This window comes from Entelurus aequoreus, linkage group LG05 (genome assembly GCF_033978785.1).
Source record: "Entelurus aequoreus isolate RoL-2023_Sb linkage group LG05, RoL_Eaeq_v1.1, whole genome shotgun sequence".
Lineage (NCBI taxonomy): Eukaryota > Metazoa > Chordata > Actinopteri > Syngnathiformes > Syngnathidae > Entelurus > Entelurus aequoreus.
In genome coordinates this window covers 19,092,717-19,118,768 of record NC_084735.1, presented here as the reverse complement: position 1 = coordinate 19,118,768, position 26,052 = coordinate 19,092,717, and the positions used below count along the sequence as shown (strand labels likewise).

Below are 26,052 nucleotides of genomic sequence, written 5' to 3'. Positions count from 1 at the left end.
AATATACAACAATTCTTCTCAAAAAAAGAGGAGAAATATAATCTTAGAGAAAAACGTAATTTAAAACATTTGTATGCACGTACAACACTTAAGACCTTCAGTATATCAGTATGTGGAATTCAATTATGGAATGGATTAAGCAAAGCAATTAAACAATGTACTAATATGATCCACTTCAAGAAACTCTTCACACTTAAAGTGTTTACAAAGTACAAAGAAGAAGAACCATGACAAACATTCTCAATTTATTTCATCCATCCATTCATTCATTCTTAAAGTAATCTTACTTATCTCATCATATGAAATATGACTTACTTCACCAATTATTATTATTAAATTCTTACTATCATTTATTTTTATTGTGATTACTTATGGAGTTTATTGTGACTAAATTGTGAACAGGAAGTGAACAAAAAGTTTTAGCAACTGTTATGTAAAGAAAAGGGGTAGGATTAAATAAGCTCTGCTTCTTCCTACTCCTTTTCGAACATGTTGAAAAGAGAAACTGGAAATTGTGATGTATCATGTTGTATGCTTGCATGTTCCAAATAAACTCAAACTCAAACACTAACCCTAACCAAATAACTCTAAATTAAGTCTTTGTTACCTAGAATATGTTCCCCATACTAAAGTGTTACCAAAAACGTATAACTTTGTCTTGAATTTGAAAAAAAACATTTTATTTTTCACTAAAGAAGGGTTCGGTGAATGTGCATATGAAACTGATGGGGTTCGGTACCTCAAACAAGGTTAAGAACCACTGCTCTAAAACCTCCCAGTTTTCCTGAAAGCATCGTGGGACTTGTGGCAATCACTTCCTGCCAGTCCCCTACAAAAGTGACACGTCACTTGTCTCACATGTCTCCTTTTTGTCATACTTGTATTCAATAACAAAGATCTTTGTCCTACTTGCATTTAATAACAAAGATGGTTACCTGGTCACTGAGCAGGATGTGTATGCCTGTGGGACCTTGTCTGTACACCTGGTTGATGTTTCCCAGCGGGAGGCAGCACACGCTCGCCATCTTGCGGATGAGCTCGGCGGCCGTCAGCTCCTCCAAGTACAAGGCGTGGTAGACTACGCGCACAAACACACAGTCTTTTCCAGCTAATTCTTTCGGGAGACAGCAACACTTTGTTTTACCGTGTAAACTGGGCGAGGCGCACTGCTCTCCATTTTCATTGGCGGCGTGTCTCTCCAGCAGGGGGCTGTCCTGAGGCGACTCCTGACAGACGTACAACGTCAACCTGGGACGCACGGACCTGCACACGCGGCAAGCTGAGCGTGAATACACAGAGAAGCGCACGCCATCACCACGTGGCACACACACTTTGATTTCAGCGCGTTGAAGAGTCGGATTCCATCCGCGGGACCACAAATCTGGACCAGGTCGTCCCGGTTTAACTTCAACAAATCAGAACCTGGACGAGCAGGGAGAGAAGTGGCGTGACACTTTTAACATGGGCGTTGTTGTCGTTTTGCTGGAGAGTGTGTACCTGAGAAGTGCGAGAAGACTCGAGCGTAGGAGTTGAAGCGGTTTTTCACGAGCCACTTCTGTGTGTCCTGAATGGACGCCGTAGGACTCAACTGCTGCAGGGAGACACAGCCGCAACACTTTACATTAGAAACATACCTTATGTTGCTTCCATTCATTCTTTAAGAAGTGGAGCTAATAAACATTCATAACATCCAGACCGCGTAAAACAGACCTGGGCATTTATTTGGACTCGGGGGCCATATTGAGAGAATTAAATGCGTCTGGGGGCCGACATGTACGTGTGTATAAAAAAAAATTAACATTTACAATTAGAGGTATCCGATATTCCGATATTGTCCAACTCTTAATTACAGATTCCGATATCAACCGATACCGATATATACAGTTGTGGAATTAACACATTATTATGCCTAATGTTGTTGTGATGCCCCGCTGGATGCATTAAACAATGTAACAAGGTTTTCCAAAATAAATCAACTCAAGTTATAGAACAAAAATGCCAACATGGCACTGCCATATTTATTATTGAAGTTAAGTAGGTAAAAAAGGTCAATTCAAAGTAAATACAAGGTAAAATAAAGAAATAAAAGGAGTAAATAAAAGGTAAATACAACGTAAATAGAAGGTAAAAGTAGTATATTAAAAAGGTGTAGAGAAAGTACATGAAAAAATATAGAAGGTAAAATGAGTTAAATAGAAGGTAAATAAAAGGTAAAAAATTTAAATAGAAAGTCCAAGAAGATAAATAAAGGTTAAAGGAAGGTAAAAGTAGGAAATAAAAAGTAGAGGTAGTAAAACAAGATCAATAAAAAGGTAAATAGAAAGTAAAATAAGGAATGTAGAAGTTAAAGTAAGTTAAATAGAAGGTATATAAAAGGTAAATAGAAGATAAATAAAAGGCAAAAGAAAAAATAAATATTGAAGGTACAATAAGTTAAATAGAAGATAAAAAAAAGGTAAAAGAAGATAAATAAAGGTTAATAGAAGGCCAAAGTAGGAAATAAAAGGTAAAGGTAGTTAAACAAAGATAAATAAAAAAGTAAATAGAAAGTAAAAGAGGGAATATAGAAGTTAAAGTAAGTTAAATAGAAGGTATATAAAAGGTAAATAGAAGATGAATAAAAGGCAAAAGAAAAAATAAATATTGAAGGTAAAATAAGTTAAATAGAAGGTAAATAAAAGGTAAAAAATGTAAATGGAAGGTACAAGAAGATAAATAAAGGTTAAAGGAAGGTAAAAGTAGGAAATAAAAGGTAGAGGTAGTAAAACAAGATCAATAAAAAAGGTGAATAGAAAGTAAAAGAAGGAATATAGAAGGTAAAATAAGTTAAATAGAAGGTAAATAAAAGGTAAAAAAATGTAAACAGAAGGTACAAGAAGATAAACAAAGGTTAAAGGAAGGTAAAAGTAGGAAATAAAAGGTAGAGGTAGTACAACAAGATCAATACAAAGGTAAATAGAAAGTAAAAGAAGGAATATAGAAGGTAAAATAAGTTAAATAGAAGGTATATAAAAGGCAAAAAAGGTAAATAGAGGATAAATAAAAGGCAAAAGAAGGAACATTGAAGGTATAATAGAGGATAAATAAAAGGTAAAAGAAGATAAATAAATGTTAATAGAAGGCCAAAATAGGAAATAAAAGGTAAAGGTAGTTAAACAAAGATAAATAAAAAGGTAAATAGAAAGTAAAAAAGGGAATATAGAAGTTAAAGTAAGTTAAATAGAAGGTATATAAAAGGTAAATAGAAGATAAATAAAAGGCAAAAGAAAAAATAAATATTGAAGGTAAAATAAGTTAAAAAGAAGGTAAATAAAGGTTAATGGAAGGTCGAAGTAGGAAAAAAGGTCAAACTAATAAAGAAGATGAATAAAATGTAAATAAAAGGTAAAAGAAGGAATAAAGAAGGTACAATTAGTAAATAGAGGGTAAATAACATTTTAAAAAGGTCAATAGAAGATAAATAAAAGATAACAGAAGGAATATAAAAGGTAAAAGAAGTTAAATAGAAGGTAAAATAGGTTACATATTCAGTAAAAGAAGGCATATAGAAGGTAAACAACAGGTAAAGAGCCTTCCTGGCTCATTTCTGAGCAGCTTGCATTTTCCTTTTTGTTTCTGCTTCAGTGGATTCTGCCTTGGATTTTAGAGCCAATTTCTGTCTCTTCCACTCCCTCTCCACTTCTAACTGCTCCAAATGCAGAAATCATAAAGAGTAGAAACAATGTTTATTCTGTTAGCTAACTTCCTTTATCTGAATAGCCGTTTGTGATTTATAGCATGACATAAGAGTCATGCTGTTTATGATGTTTATTCAATGTCACCATATAAACAGTAGAAATAATCAACAAAATGTCAGCTACACCAATGACAATTAAATGTAGCATTTCCAACTAGACGGAAAAATCACATGCCTGTAGTATAGACTGGGCTTTCTGTTCCGCCGCTCCCAGTCTGTGGAACGCTCTCCCTGACCACCTGAGGGCACCACAGACTGTGAATGCTTTTAAAAGAGGCTTAAAAACCCTTCTTTTTAAAAAAGCCTTATTTTAGATATATGCATACTAGTTTGAGCTATTTGGCTGTTATAGTTTTTATTTGTATTTATTTTTTATTATCTATTTTTATTTTTTTTAACACACTGTAGCACTTTGAGGTTGTTTAATCAATGTAAAGTGCTTTTTACGAATAAAATCTATTATTATTATTATTATTGCACATAAAAGGTAAAAGGACAAATACAAAAATGTAAAACAAGTTAAAGAGAATGTAAATAAAAGAAAAAAGAAGTAAGATAGAAGGTAAACAAACTGAAAAAAATATTTGTTTGATTCCACTATTCACCCCAACATACACATAGAGGCTATAAAGTGTGTTTATTGTGATTACTCAGGGAATGAAACAAAAGCATTTAAAATAATGGACACCTGCATTCTAGTCAACACACACTTGGTGAAACCCACCTCAGTGTTGCCGTGGCTACCAGGTTCCGCCTGGTGATTGGGTGAGGACGAGTCACTGCAGGAGGAACAAGACCCATGGTGAGTGGAAGAGGGGTGGCGCCGCAGGGACAGCAGCTTACCTGTCAGGTAGCGATGAGGTGGTGTAGGTGGAGAGCGGGGTGGAGGTGAAGGAGGGAGCGGCTGCCTGGTTGGTGCTGACGTAGGTGTTGTCTGGCCATGGCGAGCACTGGAAGGGACCACCACAATCATCACATGTATTACACTTGTCTGGGCTACTAAACCAAATGACCATCAGGAGCTCCAATCAGGTCAAAAACAATGGCTGTAGGCAACCTTCTCCTGTAACTTGTCACATAGCGGTAGCTGCATTTGAATATCACAGGCAGCGTTATCTGGCTCTGCATACGCTCTAGCACTCAGCTGTTTGGTGCACACCTTCCTTAGGATAGCTTCTGGAGCAGCAGGCATCTTCAAAACACTGTTAGCAAGGTTCGATGTGTTGAAGCGCAATTTTTTTCCCCTCCTCGATGGTAATAGTAGTGTCGTGAACCGATACGGATATCGGTACGATAGCAGTAAGAAAAAGTGTGGGATGATATGTGCTTACATTTAAAATATGCGATACGAGCAGTCCTGCAGCGTGTTTACTTGTGTGCGATATCATGTGCAACACAAGCAGTCCTGCAGCGTTCTTACTTGTGTGTGATATAATTCGCGATACAAGCAGTCCTGCAGCGTGTTTACTTGTGTGCGATACAAGCAGTCCTGCAGCCCGTTCACTTGTGTGTGATATCATGTGTGATACAAGCAGTCCTGCAGCGTGTTTACTTGTGTGTGATATCATGTGCGATACAATCAGCCCTGCAGTGTGTTTACTTGTGTGTGACATCATGTGCGATACAAGCAGTCCTGCAGCCTGTTCACTTGTGTGCGATATCATGTGCGATACAAGCAGTCCTGCAGCGTGTTTACTTGTGTGTGATATCATGTGCGATACAATCAGTCCTGCAGCGTGTTTAATTGTGTGCGATATCATGTGCGACACAAGCAGTCCTGTAGCCCGTTCACTTGTGTGTGATATCATGTGTGATACAAGCAGTCCTGCAGCGTGTTTACTTGTGTGCGATATCATGTGCGATACAAGCAGTCCTGCAGCCCGTTCACTTGTGTGTGATATTATGTGTGATACAAGCAGTCCTGTAAAGTGTTTACTTGTGTGCGATATAATGTGCAACACAAGCAGTCATGCAGCGTGTTTGCTTCTGTGTGATATCATGTGTGATACAAGCAGTCCTGCAAAGTGTTTACTTCTGTGTGATATCATGTGTGATACAAGCAGTCCTGCAAAGTGTTTACTTGTGTGCGATATCATGTGCAACACAAGCAATCGTGCAGCGTGTTTGCTTCTGTGTGATATCATGTGTGATACAAACAGTCCTGCAAAGTGTTTACTTGTGTGCGATATCATGTGCAACACAAGCAGTCCTGCAGCACGTTTACTTGTGTGTGATATCATGTGCGATACAAGCAGTCCTGCAGCGTGTTTACTTGTGTGCGATACAAGCAGTCCTGCAGCCTGTTCACTTGTGTGCGATACAAGCAGGCCTGCAGCGTGTTTACTTGTGTGCTATATCATGTGTGATACAATCAGTCCTGCAGCTCGTTCACTTGTGTGTGACATCATGTGCGATACAAGCAGTCCTGCAGCTCGTTCACTTGTGTGCGACATCATGTGCGATACAGGCAGTCCTGCAGCCCGTTCACTTGTGTGCGATATCATGTGCGATACAAGCAGTCCTGAGGCGTGTTTACTTGTGTGCGATATCCTGTGCAACACAATCAGTCCTGCAGCGTGTTTACTTGTGTGTGATATAATGTGTGATACAAGCAGTCCTGCAGCGTGTTTACTTGTGTGCGATACAAGCAGTCCTGCAGCCCGTTCACTTGTGTGTGATATCATGTGAGTTTGAGTTTGAGTTTGAGTTTATTTCGAACATGCAAGCATACAACATGATACATCACAATTTCCAGTTTCTTTTCAACATGTTCGAAAAGGAGTAGGAAGAAGCAGAGCTTGTGTGATACAAGCAGTCCTGCAGTGTGTTTACTTGTGTGCAATACCATGTGCGATACAAGCAGTCATGCAGCGTGTTTACTTGTGTGTGATATCATGTGTGATACAAGCAGTCATGTAAAGTGTTTACTTGTGTGCGATATCATGTGCAACACAAGCAGTCGTGCAGCGTGTTTACTTGTGTGTGATATCATGTGTGATACAAGCAGTCCTGCAGCGTGTTTACTTGTGTGCGATATCATGTGCGATACAAGCAGTCCTGCAGCACACACTTTCTTTTATTTCAGTCAAGTCATTTACAAAACATGCTAGGCTGCTGGGAGCTAGCAGAAACACAACAGCTAAGCACATAAGTACACACGCAGTAATCATTGAACAATGAAACAACACATTTGTCAATATAAACAAGTATAACATATTTTTAGTTGCAAATTACTTACACATAAATCTAAGAACGTATCCAGTAACAAACGTGTCCGCACTATTCAACTGACTGCATCATGAGCTATTGTGGCCACTAGGTGTCGCAAAAAAAAACCCATAACCACTCCACTTTATCTTAAAGACGTATTACTTACACATACGAAGTCTCCAAGGCAGAAGAGTATTAGGAAGTATCCAGTAACAAACGTGTTCGCATTATTCAACTTGCTGCATCGTGAAATATTGTGGCCACTAGGTGTCGCCAAACAAATCCACAACCACTCCACTTCACCTTAAAGAAATATTACTTACACAAATTCTCCTAGGCAGAAGAGTATTAGAACGTATCCAGTAACAAACGTGTTTTCACTATTCAACTTGCTGCATCGTGAACTATTGTGGCCACTTGGTGTCGCCAAAAAAATCCATAACCACTCCACTTCACCTTAAAGAAATATTACTTGCACAAAGTCTCCGAGGCAGAAGAGAATTAGAAAGTATCCAGTAACAAACGTGTCCACATCATTCAACTTACTGCATCAGGAGCTTAACTTTATGAATTACTGTGATATGTCGCAGTACAAATAATTGCCATACCACTTCAATTTAAAGATGACATCAGTCCATTACAGGTGGTAAATACAAAATAGGTTAGTGTCTAATCATTTCACTCCTACTCAGTGGCCCAGTGGTTAGAGTGTCCGCCCTGACATCGGTAGGTTGTGAGTTCAAACCCCGGCCAAGTCATACCAAAGACTATACAAATGGGAGCCATTACCTCCCTGCTTGGCACTCGGCATCAAGGGTTGGAATTGGGGGTTAAATCACCATAAATGATTCCTGGGCGCGGCACCGCTGATGCTCACTGCTCCCCTCACCTCCCAGGGGGTGAACAAGGGAATGGGTCAAATGCAGAAGACAAATTTCACCACACCTAGTGTGTGTGTGACTATCATTGCTACTTTAACTTTAACTTAACTTGATCAAACCTTTTCTAACATTCCACACTACTCAATAATACACGTAGGATTCCTGCTGATATCGTACCGTACCAATATCGGTATCAGCCAATACTCAAGCTCCAATAATCAGTATCGTGTTGCATCGGGACACTTCCAGCAAATAGTTAAAGGTAAAGTTAAAGTAGCAATGATTGTCACACACACACTAGGTGTGGTGACATTTGTCTTCTGCATTTGACCCATCACCCTTGATCACCCCCTGGGAGGTGAGGGGAGCAGTGAGCAGCAGCGGTGGCCGCGTCCGAGAATAATTTTTGGTGATAGGACACGAAAAGGGGAAGCACACGATCGACGCCATGTTTGTTTACATTGAGGTCAGGTCAGTTTGCTCACTCTAACCCACCTACAGCACAATACGGGTCATGTCACTTCATTATGGATTCATACAAGTATGACGTCATAATTCATCATATTTATGGTAACTGTATTTAAACATAAAATAGCAGCATGCTTAGCATGCAGTCAGCTAATGAATTATTCTGATGACCTCAGTAAGTGTGGTGCAAAGGTGTCAGGTCAGGTGAGGAAGCACTTTTGATGAATACCGTGTGTCTTTAGTACAGGCCCGGGTAATTATGTTGACTCAGGGGGCCAAATTTAGAGAACAAAATGTGTCTGGGGGGGCCGATATATCTATTTTTAGGAACACTAATGCAAAACCTCACAATAATGTCTGATTGAATGCAAAAACGTTATGACAGACCGCCTGAAAAAACGGAATTTGATTGTACATTTTTTTACTGAATGAGACGCCCAGAATGTACATGAAAATAAAGAATGTGGGATTTACAATATTAACTATGAATGATAAAACACTGAATATTGGACAACTAGGGCTGCAACTAACAACTAATTTGATAATCGATTAATCTGTCGATTATTACTTTGATTAATCGATTAATAATCGGATAAAAGAGACAAACTACATTTCTATCCTTTCCAGTATTTTTTTGAAAAAAACCAGCATTCTGGCACCATACTTACTTTGATTATTGTTTCTCAGCTGTTTGTACATGTTGCAGTTTATAAATAAAGGTTTATTAAAAAAAAGAAAGTAGCCTCTGCGCATGCGCATGCGCATAGCATAGATCCAACGAATCGATGACTAAATTAATCGCCAACTATTTTTATAATCGATTTTAATTGATTTTAATCGATTTAATCGATTAGTTGTTGCAGCCCTATTGACAACATATGAATGTCACAACTCCTCTCCATCCACATATTTTACAATCAAGCGAAACGCAACAAACAGCGAAATATGAACGCAAAGGTAGGGCTGGGCGATATATCGATATATCGCAGGTTTGTCTCTGTGCGATATAGAAAATGACTATATCGTGATATTCGAGTATACGTTCTCACGCAGTTGCTTTTAGCTGCGGGCATTACACTACAGGCTCTTCTCACTCGTTCTTGTATCTCCTTCTCACAGAGACATAAAACAAGTGCACCTTCTTACATACGTCACATACTGTCGCGCGTGCAACGTCATACGCCCTCGCAGAGCAGAGAGGTAGCAGCATGGGTAACGTTAGCTGTGATGCGAGTGGTAATACGAGAGAAAGAAGGTGCCAATCTGGTAACAAATGAAGGAAGAATTATTTCCCAGGGAGTGCATCGTCTGGCGGTGGTTAGGCTTCAAGCGGGTAGATGGTGAAGAAGCATGCGGCAAAAGCGTTGTTACAAAAAGTAGCAGCACTACTAAGGTGGTTTGGCTTCAAGCGGGAAGATGTCGAACAGACAACCGTAATTTGTCAAGTGTGGGGCAAAAGTGTTGCTACAAAAAGTAGCATTACTGCTATTATGTAGCATCATTTGAAAAGTCACCCGCTAGAGAATAAAGAGAGCTTGAAACTTCGCATGCCAACATCTCCGTTCGGTGCCACACCAACAAAATGCCCAAGCAATCATTTCCACATCAACACCGTATGAAAAAAATAGTCAACAACAGAAGGAGATAACGTCCGCAGGAACCTACCACATAGTCAACATAGTCAACAGAAGGAGATAACGTCCACTGGAACCTACCACATAGTCAACATAGTCAACAGAAGGAGATAACGTCCACAGGAACCTACCACATAGTCAACATAGTCATCAAAAGGAGATAACGTCCGCAGGAACCTACCACATAGTGAAGGACATACACTATTTTAATTTCCTATTATGCAGCTCATTTTTATTTGACACTTATTGAAATATCTTGCGTGACATCATGCACAAAAGTGCACTTTATTTGTTTTTAACTATTGTAGTGGCATTCTGTACAAAAAGTGCACTTTAATTTAATGTTGTATTGATGTCATCTTAGTGACATCATGCACAAAAGTGCACAAATAGCTTGTTTTAAAATGTCTCTGACAATCTTGCACTTTCTGTTTTGAAATGACATGAATGTTTGTGCCACTGCTTAATAACTCTTTAATAAATACACTTTTGCTAAATTGGCTTAGTTGTGATTTCCCTCTCTGCATGAAAGTTTAAAAGTAGCATATATTAATGCAGTATGAAGAAGAATGTTTTAATGTAGACACATAGAATCATCATACTGCTGTGATTATATGCATCAAGTGTTCATTCAAGGCTCCGGCAAAATATGGAGATATATATCGTGTATCGTGACATGGCCTAAAAATATCGAGATATTAATAAAAGGCCATATCGCCCGGCCCTACGCGAAGGGTAAAAAAACAAACATCTACAATCTGATATATCACTAAGCTTTAGAACTTTGCTGTAAAAATCTCCTTCCGCGTCTGTCCCTGACATCCGCATTTCAGGCTGGCCGCTCTGGAAACACTCTGTGGAAACGCTCCCCACCCACACTGCTTGGTGCCTCGTCTGAGCTTACATTACCATAGTACCGTATTTTCTGGAGTGTAAGTTGCTCCGGAGTATATGTCACACCGGCCGAAAATGCATAATAAAGAAGGAAAAAAAACATATATACGTCGCACTGGAGTATAAGTCGCATTTTTGGGGGAAATGTATTTGATAAAAGCCAACACCAAGAATAGACATTTGAAAGGCAACTTAAAATAAATAAAGAATAGTGAACAACAGGCTGAATAAGTGTACGTTATATGAGGCATAAATAACCAACTGAGAACGTGCCTGGTATGTCAACGTAACATATTATGGTAAGAGTCATTCATATAACTATAACATATGTCATGACGCGGAGTCGATCCCAGGTTTCCTCTGCAGCTGGAGCTGCAGGCACCTCTGCTAACCCCTCTGCTGGCAGCACGCTCAAACACGCCTCTGCTCGCACTGAGCACAACACGCCCACACAGCAACAAGTCTGCAAGCAATCACTGATCAGCGCACCTTGACTTGACGAGGGGGAGCGGCATAAAGACCAGCGGACCCGAGGAACCTTTGCCAGAACGTCGCTAACCTTCCAGTAAGCATCACGTCTGGCATTCCTTTCCCAGTGATTTCCTCATCCTTGTTTTGCTCTATCTCTCCGTGTTTCCCCCTGGTTCATGCCCTTTTGTATTTCCACAGTGATCGTGCCTTGTCACTCGACACCCATCCGGATTCCTAACTGCCCTCCTCGATCCACGACCTCCCTGCTCGGACCCAGACCACGCTGCCCTGCTCTTGCCCACGACCACTTGCCTGTCCACGAACGGCCTCCTCGCCTTGCCCCCTTGGATACGACGAAAGATACAACCAACATTTACAGACAACAACCCTTGGTAACATTTACATTATTAATTTACACATAGTCAACACTCACTCACTTTGAGTAGCATACACACGCCACATATTCATCAAAGGTTTCAAATAAACCTTGTAAACCGCAGTCCTGCCCTGGTTGTCGCCTCCTTCCCTTCTCTGATACATAACATATAGAACATGCTATACGTTTACCAAACAATCTGTCACTCCTAATCGCTAAATCCCATGAAATCTTATAAGTCTAGTTCAGTGGTTCTTAACCTTGTTTGAGGTACCGAACCCCCATAAATCGCAGTTTTTTTCATAGTTTGGCCGGGGGTGCGATTTATACTCTGGAGCGATTTATGTGTGAAATTATTAACACATTACCGTAAAATATCAAATATTATTTATCTCATTCACGTAAGAGACTAGACTAGTGGTTCTTAACCTGGGTTCGATGGAACCCTAGGGGTTTGGTGAGTCAAGCTCAGGGGTTGGGCGGAGGTCAAAACACACCCGACTCATCGTGTAAATAAAAAATTCTCCCTATCGGCGTATTACGGATACGGCAACAGCAGAAGTCACACTGATTTGCAGGTGTGTAATTTGTTGTGAGTTTATGCACTGTGTTGGTTTTGTTGTTTGAACAAGGTGATGTTCATGCACGGTTCATTTTGTGCACCAGTAAAAAAAAAAAACATGGTAACACTTTAGTATGGGGAACATATTCACCATTAATAATTTGCTTATTAACATGCAAATTAGTAACATATTGGCTCTTAACTAGTCATTATTAAGTACTTATTAATGCCTTATTCGGCATGGCCTTATTATAACCCTAACCCTGACCCTAACCAAATAACTCTAAATTAAGTCTTTGTTACTTAGAATATGTTCCCCTAGTGTCCAAATAACTCTATATTAAGTCTGTTACTTAGAACATATTCCCCATACTAAAGTGTTACCAAAAACATATAACTTTGTCTTGAATTCCAAAAAAACTAAATATTTTATTTTTCTCTAAAGAAGGGTTCGGTGAATGCGCATATGAAACTGGTGGGGTTCGGTACCTCCAACAAGGTTAAGAGCCACTGGACTAGACTTATAAGATTTCATGGGATTTAGCGATTAGGAGTGACGGATTGTTTGGTAAACGTATAGCATGTTTTATATGTTATAGTTATTTGAATGACTCTTAAGTTAACATACCAGGCACGTTCTCAGTTGGTTATTTATGCCTCTTATAACCTACACTTATTCAGCCTGTTGTTCACTATTCTTTATTTATTTTAAATTGCCTTTCAAATGTCTATTCTTGGTGTTGGGTTTTATCAAATAAATTTCCCCAAAAAATGCGACTTATACTCCAGTGCGACTTATGTATGTTTTTTTCCTTCTTTATTATGCATTTTTGGCCGCTGCGACTTATACTCCGGAGTGACTTATACTCCCAAAAATACGGTAGTGTATCATGCAAAAGTGCAGATTCCAACCATTGAAATACTTTGTATAGTTCAAGACTTTCGGTCATTTGAAAACATCACTGCACATCATAATGGCAGCTACACTTTCCATCTTGAAGATCTATAAAAATTATTTGGGGAATGTCCGGCGGGCCAGATTGAATTTGCCCAGATCTGCTCTAGTAGCTAACTGCATGTGCGGGCGGTTAGAAGAAACGGGATGCTTACGCTGCCTCTCTTGGCCAGGGAGTCGCCACAGTCGGCAGGAAGTGTCCGCTTGCTGGACTTCTTCAGCTCGTGGTCGCCGGCCTCCTCGATGATGGGCTCCAGTCTGGTCTAAGTGCGACACACACGGTGAGGCGAGGATGTAGACGGGCGAGCGGAGTCTGCTGCCAGCACTGACCTCACACAGGATAGTGGTATCGTAAGAAGGCTGGTACTTCTCCTTCTCCTGGGGGCTTCTCTTCTCCATCTTCTCTCGGTCCGTCTTCTGCTTACGGTCCGCGCCCTTTGGCTGACAGGTGGGGAGGGGGGGGGGGGAGACTTAACCACGGCGCGCGGCTCGGGAGCGACCACAAGAGGGCGACAGCGTACCTTGAAGACTTTAATTTGGCAGGAGGCCGAGTGCAGGTGCTCCAGGTACTCGCCGTTGTCTCCCTGAGCGAAGGTGTCGAACTGGATCCTGAAGGGGACGCCCTTCTCGCCGCCGTGCTTCCTGGGCGTGAACTCGGTGCTGATGCAGTGCACCTGCGGGGGGCGCGGTCAAACCATCAAAACGATTTGAGGCAGTGAGGCGGAACGGAGGAGGACGAGTGCACTACCTGCACAAACACAGACGCTCTTTTGTTCAAGTCCCACAGGAACTCGGCCGCATTCAGCTGGGAAAGGTGCGTCTTGGGCTCCAGAATGCCCACCGACATGGGAATATCTGCCACAAACACACACTAGATCAGGGGTGTCCACATTCTAAAACTACTTTTGATAAATAAACTTAAAAAGTGGCATAAAAGAGCAAACAGGTGAAATGTAGCGAGAATAAGTTGCATTGTTCACTTTAATAACAAAGCGGCCATGAATGCTGCTTTTTTTTAAACGGTCATTGCTCAAAAAATAACAATAAATTCAAATAAATGTTGTGAATTATTGACCTAATCAAGGCTCCAATTACTTCACATCAAATATTCCACTTTGAAATATTTTTTTGGGGAAAATATTGCATATTTTGTGTATTTGCCAAATAAAAAAGTATGTTTTCTTTGACAAACAGGGCATAAAAAATAAATAAATAAATAAAATATTTAAAAAATTATATAAACTTATAATTGCCGGATAATCTATAGAATTGAGCATTGAAAGTAAAAAAAATAAAAATAGTCTATTACATATTTTTTAATATTTTTATGAGTGGGGCCCTTTTGGAGCCGCAAAAATGTTTGACATTTTTCTTTTAACGGTCATTGCTCAAACAATAACAATAAATTAAAATAAATGTTGTGAATTATTGACCTATTTAACGCTCCAATTACTTCACATCAAATATCCCACTTGGAAATATTTTTTGGGAAAAATATTGCATATTTGGTGTTTTGCCAAATAGAAAACTATGTTTTCTTTGACAAAAACAGGGCATAGAACAAACAATAATAATAACAATGATAATATAAACGTATAATTGCTGGATAATCTATAGATTTGAGCATTGAAAGTAAAAAAAAATAAAAATAGTGTATTACATATTTTTTTACATTTTTTATGAGTGGGGCCCTTTTGGAACCGCAAACATTTTAGTGACATTTTTCTTTTAACGGTCATTTCTCAAAAAATAACAATACATTAAAATAAATGTTGTGAATTATTGACCTATTTAACGCTCCAATTACTTCACATCAAATATTCCACTTTGAAATATTTTTTTGGGGAAAATATTGCATATTTTGTGTATTTGCCAAATAAAAAAGTATGTTTTCTTTGACAAACGGGGCATAAAAAAAAGAAAATAAAAAAATAAAAAATAGAAAAAAATAATATAAATTTATAATTGCCGGATAATCTATAGATTTGAGCATTGAAAATAAAAAAAATAAAAAAATAGTGCATTACATATTTTTTAAACATTTTTATGAGTGGGGCCCTTTTGGCTCCGCAAACATTTTAGTGACATTTTTCTTTTAACGGCCATTGCTCAAAAAATAACAATAAATTAAAATAAATGTTGTGAATTATTGACCTAATCAAGGCTCCAATTACTTCACATCAAATATTACACTTTGAAATATTTTTTTGGGGAAAATATTGCATATTTTGTGTATTTGTCAAATAAAAAAGTATGTTTTCTTTGACAAACAGGGCGTAAATTTTTTTTTAAAAAACCTTTAAAAAAATAATATAAACTTATAATTGCCGGATAATCTATAGAATTGAGCATTGAAAGTAAAAATAAAAATAAAAATAGTGTATTACATATTTTTTTTACATTCTTATGAGTGGGGCCCTTTTGGAGCCGCAAACATTTTAGTGACATTTTTCTTTTAACAGTCATTGCTCAAAAAATAACAATAAATTCAAATAAATGTTGTGAATTATTGACCTAATCAACGCTCCAATTACTTCACATCAAATATTCCACTTTGAAATATTTTTTTTGGGGAAAATATTGCATATTTTGTGTATTTGCCAAATATAAAACTATGTTTTCTTTGACAAACAGGGCATAAAAAAAACTATACAAAAAAAAAAAAAAACATTAAAAAAATAATATAAACTTGTAATTGCCGGATAATATATAGATTTGAGCAATGAAAGTAAAAAAAAATAAAAAAAATAATGTATTACATATTTTTTTACATTTTTATGAGTGGGGCCCTTTTGGCTCCGCAAGCATTTTAGTGACATTTTTCTTTTAACGGTCATTGTTCAAAAAATAACAATAGATTAAAATAAATGTTGTGAATTATTGACATATTTAACGCTCCAATTACTTCACATCAAATATTACACTTTGAAATATTTTTTTGGGGAAAATATTGCATATTTTATGTACTTGCCAAATAAAAAAGCATGTTTTCTTTGACAAACAGGGCATAAAAAAAATATACAAAAAAAAAAAACATTAAAAAAATAATATAAACTCATAATTGCCGGAAAATATATAGATTTGAGCATTGAAAGTTAAAAAATAAATAAAAAAATAGTGTATTACATATTTTTTTATATTTTTATAAGTGGGGCCCTTTTGGCTCCGCAAACATTTTAGTGACATTTTTCTTTTAACGGTCATTGCTCAAAAAATAACAATAAATTAAAATAAATGTTGTGAATTATTGACCTAATCAAGGCTCCAATTACTTCACATCAAATATTCCACTTTGAAATATTTTTTTGGGGAAAATATTGCATATTTTGTGTATTTGTCAAATAAAAAAGTATGTTTTCTTTGACAAACAGGGCATAAAAAAAAAAAACACATTAAAAAAATAATATAAACTTATAATTGCCGGATAATCTATAGAATTGAGCATTGAAAGTAAAAATAAAAATAAAAATAGTGTACTACATATTTTTTTTACATTTTTATGAGTGGGGCCCTTTTGGAGCCGCAAACATTTTAGTGACATTTTTCTTTTAACGGTCATTGCTCAAAAAATAACAATAAATTCAAATAAATGTTGTGAATTATTGACCTAAACAAGGCTCCAATTACTTTACATCAAATATTACATTTTGAAATATTTTGGGGGGGAAAATATTGCATATTTTGTGTATTTGCCAATTAAAAAAGTATGTTTTCTTTGACAAACAGGGCATAAAAAAAATAAAAAACATAAAAAAATAAAAAACATAAAAAAAATAATATAAATTTATAATTGCCGGATAATCTATAGCAGGGGTCACCAACCTTTTTGAAACCAAGAGCTACTTCTTGGGTACTGATTAATGCGAAGGGCTACCAGTTTGATACACACTTAAATAAATTGCCAGAAATAGCCAATTTGCTCAATTTACCTATAACTCTATGTTATTATTAATAATTAATGATATTTACACTTAATTGAACGGTTTAAAAGAGGAGAAAACACGAAAAAAATGACAATTAAATTTTGAAACATAGTTTATTTTCAATTTCGACTCTTTAAAATTCAAAATTCAACCGAAAAAAAGAAGAGAAAAACTAGCTAATTCGAATCTTTTTATGGAACATCATTAGTAATTTTTCCTGATTAAGATTAATTTTAGAATTTTGATGACATGTTTTAAATAGGTTAAAATCCAATCTGCACTTTGTTAGAATATATAACAAATTGGACCAAGCTATATTTCTAACAAAGACAAATCATTATTTCTTCTAGATTTTCTAGAACAAAATTTTTAAAAGAAATTCAAAAGACTTTGAAATAAGATTTAAATTTGATTGTACAGATTTTCTAGATTTGCCAGAATAATTTTTTTGAATTTTAATCATAATAAGTTTGAAGAAATATTTCACAAATATTCTTTGTCGAAAAAACAGAAGCTAAAATGAAGAATTAAATTAAAATGTATTAATTATTCTTTACAATAAAAAAAAAATAATTTACTTGAACATTGATTTCAATTGTCAGGAAAGAAAAGGAAGGAATTTAAAAGGTAAAAAGGTATATGTGTTTAAAAATCCTAAAATCATTTTTAAGGTTGTATTTTTTCTCTAAAATTGTCTTTCTGAAAGTTATAAGAAGCAAAGTAAAAAAAAATACTGAATTTATTTAAACAAGTGAAGACCAATTCTTTAAAATATTTTCTTGGATTTTCAAATTCTATTTGAGTTTTGTCTCTCTTAGAATTAAAAATGTCGAGCAAAGCGAGACCAGCTTGCTAGTAAATAAATAACATTTTAAAAATAGAGGCAGCTCACTGGTAAGTGCTGCTATTTGAGCTATTTTTAGAACAGGCCAGCGGGCTACTCATCTGGTCCTTACGGGCTACCTGGTGCCCGCGGGCACCGCTTTGGTGACCCCTGATCTATAGATTTGAGCATTGGAAGTAAAAAAAATAAATAAATATTGTATTACATATTTTTTTACATTTTTATGAGTGGGGCCCTTTTTAGTGACATTTTTCTTTTAACAGTAATTGCTCAAAAAATAACAATAAATTAAAATAAATGTTGTGAATTATTGACCTATTTAACGCTGAAATTACTTCACATCAAATATTCGACTTGGAAATATTTGTTGGGGAAAATATTGCATATTTTGTGTATTTGCCAAATAAAAAAGTATGTTTTCTTTGACAAACAGGGCATAAAAAAAATAAAAAACATTAAAAAAATAATATAAACTTATAATTGCCGGATAATCTATAGATTTAAGCATTGAAAGTAAAAAAAATAAAATAAAATAGTTTATTACATATTTTTTTACATTTTTATGAGTGGGGCCCTTTTGGATCCGCAAACATTTTAGTGACATTTTTCTTTTGACGGTCATTGCTCAAAAAATAACAATACATTCAAATAAATGTTGTGAATTATTGACCTAATCAAGGCTCCAATTACTTCACATCAAATATTCCACTTTGAAATATTTTTTTGGGGAAAATATTGCATATTTTGTGTATTTGCCAAATAAAAAAGTATGTTTTCTTTGACAAACAGGGCATAAAAAAAACTATACCATAAAAAACATATACATTTATAATTGCCGGATAATCTATAGATTTGAGCATTGAAAGTAAAAAATAAATAAATAGTGTATTACATATTTTTATTTATTTTTATGAGTGGGGCCCTTTTGGATCCGCAAACATTTTAGTGACATTTTTCTTTTAACAGTAATTGCTCAAAAAATAACAATAAATTAAAATAAAAGTTGTGAATTATTGACCTATTTAACGCTCCAATTACTTCACATCAAATATTCCATTTGAAATATTTGTTGGGGAAAATATTGCATATTTTGTGAATTTGCCAAATAAAAAAGTATGTTTTCTTTGACAAACAGGGCATAAAAAAAATAAAAAACATAAAAAAATAAAAAACATAAAAAAATAATATAAATTTATAATTGCCGGATAATCTATAGATTTGAGCATTGAAAGTTAAAAAAAAATAAAAATAGTGTACTACATTACATACATACATACATTTAACATTTTTATGAGAGGGGCCCTTATGGCTCCGCAAACATTTTAGTGACATTTTTCTTTTAACAGTCATTGCTCAAAAAATAACAATAAATTAAAATAAATGTTGTGAATTATTGACCTATTTAACGTTCCAATTACTTCACATCATATATTCCACTTGGAAATATTTGTTGGGGAAAATATTGCATATTTTGTGTATTTGCCAAATAAAAAAGTATGTTTTCTTTGACAAACAGGGCATAAAATATTTTTTTGGGGGGTACACTATTGCATATTTTGTGTTTTTGCCATAAAAAAACTAGGTTTTCTTTTAACAAAGAGGACATAAAATATTAACAAAAAGGGCATAAAATATAAATAAATAAATAAATAGAAAACAAAAACGTTATATGGACATATAGATCTGGAAATTAAAAAAAAAAATACTTATGATTTATTTTTAATATTCTTTATGACCCTTCCTGGTCCCTGGGACTAAATGTGAGGGGGGCCCTAAAGGTTAAAAAACTGTACATATTGTATTGGTTCTGAAAATGAAAAATTTCCATCAGTGGAAAAACTTTGGACAGCCCTGCTTTTAACGAACAATAGTGGAAAGCGTGAGAAGTCATTACCGATATCAAGTAGACGGTCGCCAGGGCGATTCCACTTCCAGCCCTCCAGCTGCTGGTGCTCCGTGTACTGCAGCCGCCGGTCGTGGAACACAACTCTCACGATGCTCTACACAAACACAAGCAAACACACAATGTACGAGGATATGTGACGATTGTGCACACGTGCCAAGAAACCCACCTTCACCAGCTTGTTGTTGAGTTCTGGCAACTCATCGGGCTTCCTGTTGTCCAACATGCGTACCTCGTAAGACTGGCCTGACAGCACAAAACGTCATCTTGTTGATTTATTGTGTATTATTTCTTTGTGTGCAGCCGTGCAGCGCAGATTAGGTCAATATTTCAATATTCAAAGAACTAACTCAAATTATTAAGATATTTTTTAAGTCAATTAAATTAAATTATAGTAAAATATTCTGAAGAAATAAGAATATATCAAGTGTAAATTGTTGCTTAAATGAAAAAATAATGTTTTTTTAATTAAATAAATTTAGTGAAATAAATCAATCCTCATGGATTGGAAAAAAAGGTAGGGATGCACGATATTTTTTTCAAGCCAATATAGATACAGATACATAAAATAATAATAAAATATTCTGAAGAAATAAGAACATTAAATGTAATATAAATGTTCCCTAAATGCAAAAAATGTTCATACAATTAGTGAAATAAATCAATCCATGTGGATGGAAGAAAAAAAAGTAGGGCTGTACGATACATTTTTTTCAAGCCATTATGAATACAGATACATAAAATAATAATTAAAAATTCTGAAGAAATAAGAACATCTCAAATGTAAAATAAAAGCTCCCTAAACGCAAAAGAATAATAAAAATTAGTGAAATAAATCAATACACGTGGATGGAAGAAAAAAAAGTAGGGATGCACCATACATTTTTTTTCAAGCCGATATGGATACAGACACATAAAATAATAATAACGTATTCTAAAGAAATAGGGACATATCAAATGTAAAATTAATGTTCCCTAAACGCAATTTTTTTTCATTAAATTAGTGAAATAAATCAATCCACATGGATGGAAGAAAAAAAAGTAGGGATGCACGATATATATATTTTTTAAGCCAATATGGATACAGACACATAAAATAATAATAAAGTATTCTGAAGAAATAGAAACATATCAAATGTAAAATAAATGTTCCCCAAACGCAATTTTTATTTGATTAAATTAGTGAAATAAATCAATCCACGTGGATGGAAGAAAAAAAATTAGGGATGCACGATATATATTTTTCAAGCCAATATAGGTACAGACACATAAAATAAAGTATTCTGAAGAAATAGGAACATATCAAATGTAAAATAAATGTTCCCTAAACGCAAAAAAAATGTAATTAAATTAGTGAAATAAATCAATCCACGTGGATGGAAGAAAAAAAATTAGGGATGCACGATATATTTTTTTCAAGCCAATATAGATACAGATACATAAAATAATAATAAAATATTCTGAAGAAATAAGAACATTAAATGTAAAATAAATGTTCCCTAAATGCAAAAAAATGTCATAAAATTTGTGAAATAAATCAATCCACGTGGATGGAAGAAAAAAAAGTAGGGATGTACGATACATTTTTTTCAAGCCATTATGGATACAGACACATAAAATAATAAAAAATATTCTGAAGGAATAAGAACATCTCAAATGTAAAATAAATGCTCCCTAAACGCAAAAAATATATAAAAATTTGTGAAATAAATCAATCCACGTGGATGGAAAAAAAAAAGGTAAGGATGCACGATATATTTTTTTCGAGCCAATATGGATACAGAAACATAAAATAATAAAGTATTCTGAAGAAATAGGAACATATCAAATGTAAAATAAATGTTCCCTAAACGCAAAAAAAATGTAATTAAATTAGTGAAATAAATCAATCCACGTGGATGGAAGAAAAAAAATTAGGGATGCACGATATATTTTTTTCAAGCCAATATAGATACACATACATAAAATAATAATACAATATTCTGAAGAAATAAGAACATTAAATGTAAAATAAATGTTCCCTAAATGCAAAAAAATTTCATAAAATTTGTGAAATAAATCAATTCACGTGGATGTAAGAAAAAAAAGTAGGGATGTACGATACATTTTTTTCAAGCCATTATGGATACAGACACATAAAATAATAAAAAAATATTCTGAAGGAATAAGAACATCTCAAATGTAAAATAAATGCTCCATAAACGCAAAAAAATTATAAAAATTTGTGAAATAAATCAATCCAGGTGGATGGAAGAAAAAAAAGGTAAGGATGCACGATATATTTTTTTCAAGCCAATATAGATACAGAAACATAGAATAATAAAGTATTCTGCAGAAATAGGAACATATCAAATGTAAAATAAATGTTCCCTAAACGCAATTTTTTTTCATTAAATTAGTGAAATAAATCAATCCACGTGGATGAAAGAAATAAAAGTAGGGATGCACGATATATATTTTTTTCAAGCCAATATGGATACAGACACATAAAATAATAAAGTATTCTGAAGAAATAGGAACATATCAAGTGTAAAATAAATGTTCCCTAAACGCAATTTTTTTTAAATTAATTTAGTGAAATAAATCAATCCATGTGGTTGGAAGAAAAAAAGGTAGGGATGCACGATATATTTTTTTCAAGTCAATATAGATACAGATACATAAAATAATAATAAAATATTCTGAAGAAATAAGAACATTAAATGTAATATAAATGTTCCCTAAACGCAAAAAAATAATACAAATTTGTGAAATAAATCAATCCATGTGGTTGGAAGAAAAAAAAGGTAGGGATGCACGATATATTTTTTTCAAGCCAATATGGATACAGACACATAAAATAATAATAAAGTATTATGAAGAAATAGGAACATATCAAATGTAAAATAAATGTTCCCTAAACGCAAAAAAAAAAAAATTAAATTAGTGAAATAAATCAATCCACGTGGATGGAAGAAAAAAGTAAGAATGCACGATATATTTTTTTCAAGCCAATATGGATACAGACACATAAAATAATAATAAAATAGAGCAGCGTGGAAAGAAGGAGGGGGTTGCTATGGAGTTATAAAAAAAAAAAAGTATCTTTGCGAGGAGTACATTAATGGCGCTGACAAGTACGGAAGAATCGACGAAGCAGGCTTCGTACAACGACAAGTTTTAATTGTGAAGAGACCGGAATTTTGAGGAAAAAGATGCCAGAATAGAAGAGCTACTCTCAGTCAGCGGCGCCTCCTACAAGGCATGCACACCGCCCCGAGATAGCACTTCCTTTGCCAATGTTAAAGTAAGTAGATTTTACTTTTTCAATTGTTTGTTATTGTAGCAGGCTCAACTACTGCAACGCACTTCTTGTTGGGAAGAAGAAGAACATCCAGAAGCTGCAATACATACAGGATAGTGCTGCTAGGATCCTGATGAGAGTGCGGAAATACGACCACATCACACCAATTCTCAAATCCCTTCACTGGCTTCCTGTTCCACTCAGGATTGAATACAAAGTCTCCCTACTAACCCACCAGTGCCTCCATGGAAATGCCCCCCTCTACCTCAAAGAACTGCTCACCCCCAAATCCTCCACACGACACCTCCGCTCCAGACAGGCTAACCTCCTCCAACCTCCGAGGACAAAGCTACGAACAACGGGAGACCGGGCTTTCTGCTCCGCCGCTCACAGTCTGTGGAACGCTCTCCCTGACCACCTGAGGGCACCACAGACTGTGGATGCTTTTAAAAAAGGCTAAAAAAATCGTTCTTTTTAAAAAAGCCTTTTTTTAGATATACCGTATTTTTCGGGGTATAAGTCGCTCCGGAGTATAAGGCGCACCGGCCGAAAATGCATAATAAAGACGGGAAAAAACATATATAAGTCGCACTGGAGTAAAAGTCGCATTTTTTGGGGAAATTTATTTGATAACACCCAACACCAAGAATAGACATTTGAAAGGCAATTTAAAATAAATAAAGAATAGTGAACAGGCTGAATAAGTGTACGTTATATGAGGCATAAATAACCAACTGATAACGTGCCTGGTATGTTACCGTAACATATTATGGTAAGAGTCATTCAAATAACTATAACATATAGAACATGCTATACGTTTACCAAACAATCTGTCACTCCTACTCGCTAAATCCCATGAAATCTTATACGTCTAGTCTCTTACGTGAATGAGCTAAAGAATATTATTTGATATTTTATGGTAATGTGTTAATGATTTCACACATAAGTCGCAAACTATGAAAAAAACTGCGACTTATAGTCGGAAAAATACGGTATGCATACTAGTTCTAGCTATTAGGCTGTTCTAGTTTTTATTTTTATTAATTATCTTTTTTTTTAATACACTATAGCACTTTGAGGTTGTTTGCTCAATGTAAAGTGCTTTTTACAAATAAAATCTATTATTATTATTATTTTTAGCAATATGGTTGTTGAAGTTAAGGACTTTGGGGGTTTCTGATTGTTTGTGAGGGCACCGACGGGACTTCTGTGTGTGTGCGCGCTGCTCGGGACAGCAGCTTGTTGATCCATCACCTCTTTGTTATGTTTGATTGACATACAATACTGTTTAGCACTTTATATTGTGTTTATAGTGTAAAATATGGACTTTTGTCCAGGCTGGAACGTCCTGCTTCTACTAATAACAGTAATATTTTTTTATTTCTCATGATACGACCGCAAAAGGGACAAGCGGCAGAAAATGCATGGTAATAACATATTCATGTTTAAAAATTTTAATGATAGATTCGACCGCAGTTTGTGTACACTTTTCTTTGCCGCATATTCTTGCTGGCGTTTCATTTCAGGTGACTTGATTAGGTTTAATGTGTTGAAGTACGATTTTTATTTTCCACTGCGGAATGTTTGCAGCACATTTGTTGCACCAGTAAACGTCTTCCTCGGGAAAAGTGAACGCGTCCCACACCGTCGACGTCCATGCTTGTTTACAAACAGCTCAGGGGATGTTTCGGAGAAAGGGAGCGCTTGATTTGTTCACCCTCAGCCACCTACAGCACAGTACAGGTAATCTCACCTCACTGGAGCATTTCAATTTTTTTTTATACATGATTAATCGATATGTCGTCATAATGTGTGTATCCAAGGCGACGAGTTGTAACGTCAAGCCAAGTTGAATCCAGATCTGATCCAGACGTGCCACATGTTGAATGTAAACCTGATGGGACTCTTATAGACTTGATATTTTCCACGCCTGGTCTGCTTCCGTGCAAGACACTCATGGACGTTCACGCAGGTGACCAGGACACCCACCTTGGTTGAGGTATGTGAGCGTCTCGTCGTGCAGCTTGACGGCCGGCGAGGTGGCGGCGCACAGCACATACTGGAATGGCGGGTTTTTGGTCTCGTTTACTGGGGGCAGGCTGGAGTCCTCCTGCTTGAAGATGGGCAGGGCCAGCACGTCGCTGGGAGACAGAGAGAGAGAGAGGGTAAGGCGAGTGAGTGAGTGAGTGGATGAGTGAGTAGGTAAGTGAGCATGTGAGAGAGTAGGTGGGTGAGTTAGTCAGGTGAGTGAGTGAGTACGTGAAGTAGTGAATAGGTGGGTGAGAGCGTGAGAGAGTAGGTGGGTGAGTAAGTCAAGTGAGTGAGTGAGTATGTGAATAGGTGGGGGAGTAGGTAACTAATTGAGTGGGTGAGTGAGTAGGTGGGTGAGTGAGTCAGCTGAGTGAGTGTGCGAGTAGGTGAGTGAGTCAGGTGAGTAAATGAGTGAGTCAGGTGAATGAATGAGTGTGTGAGTGAGTCAGCTGGGTGAATAAGTGAGTAAGTGGGTGAGTGAGTGAGTGAGCTGAGTAAATGAGAAGGTGAGTGAATCTGCTGAGTAAATGAGTAGGTGAGTGAATCTGCTGAGTAAATGAGTGAGTAGGTAGGTGAGTCAAGTAAATGAGTGAGTGAGTCAGTTGAGTAAATGAGGGAGTTGGTGAGTGGCTGAGTGGGAGAGTGAGTATGTGAATGAGTGAATAGGTTAGTGAGAATGTGTGAACGATTAGTGGAGTGAGTGTGTGAGTCAGGTGAGTGAATGAGTGAGTAAGTGGTAGTGAGTGAGTAGGTGAGTAAGTGAGAGAGAGTGTGTGGGCTTAGTTAGTTAGTTGAATGAGTGCATGACTAAGTAGGTGAGTAAGTGAGAGAGAGTGTGTGGGTTTAGTTAGTTGAATGAGTGCATGAATAAGTACATGAGT

At 36.0% G+C, this 26,052-nt stretch overlaps 1 protein-coding gene across 3 annotated transcripts in view; it reads right to left on the bottom strand.

The window, feature by feature from the left end:
* ubp1 (upstream binding protein 1) overlaps positions 1-26,052 on the bottom strand; it is a 58,131-nt gene that overhangs the window by 15,772 nt on the left and 16,307 nt on the right. For 2 of the 3 annotated variants that reach the window (XM_062047292.1, XM_062047294.1), the window contains exons 2-14: positions 25,130-25,281; positions 20,027-20,103; positions 19,849-19,954; positions 13,936-14,042; positions 13,709-13,861; positions 13,518-13,628; positions 13,343-13,450; positions 4,580-4,686; positions 4,461-4,515; positions 1,498-1,591; positions 1,332-1,422; positions 1,145-1,263; positions 936-1,078 (exon numbers count right to left, since the gene is read on the bottom strand). In XM_062047292.1, coding sequence (XP_061903276.1) covers positions 936-1,078; positions 1,145-1,263; positions 1,332-1,422; positions 1,498-1,591; positions 4,461-4,515; positions 4,580-4,686; positions 13,343-13,450; positions 13,518-13,628; positions 13,709-13,861; positions 13,936-14,042; positions 19,849-19,954; positions 20,027-20,103; positions 25,130-25,281 — 1,423 coding nt within the window. The remainder of the gene's footprint in view (positions 1-935; positions 1,079-1,144; positions 1,264-1,331; positions 1,423-1,497; positions 1,592-4,460; positions 4,516-4,579; positions 4,687-13,342; positions 13,451-13,517; positions 13,629-13,708; positions 13,862-13,935; positions 14,043-19,848; positions 19,955-20,026; positions 20,104-25,129; positions 25,282-26,052) is intronic. The other variant, XM_062047293.1, reaches the window with a different exon arrangement.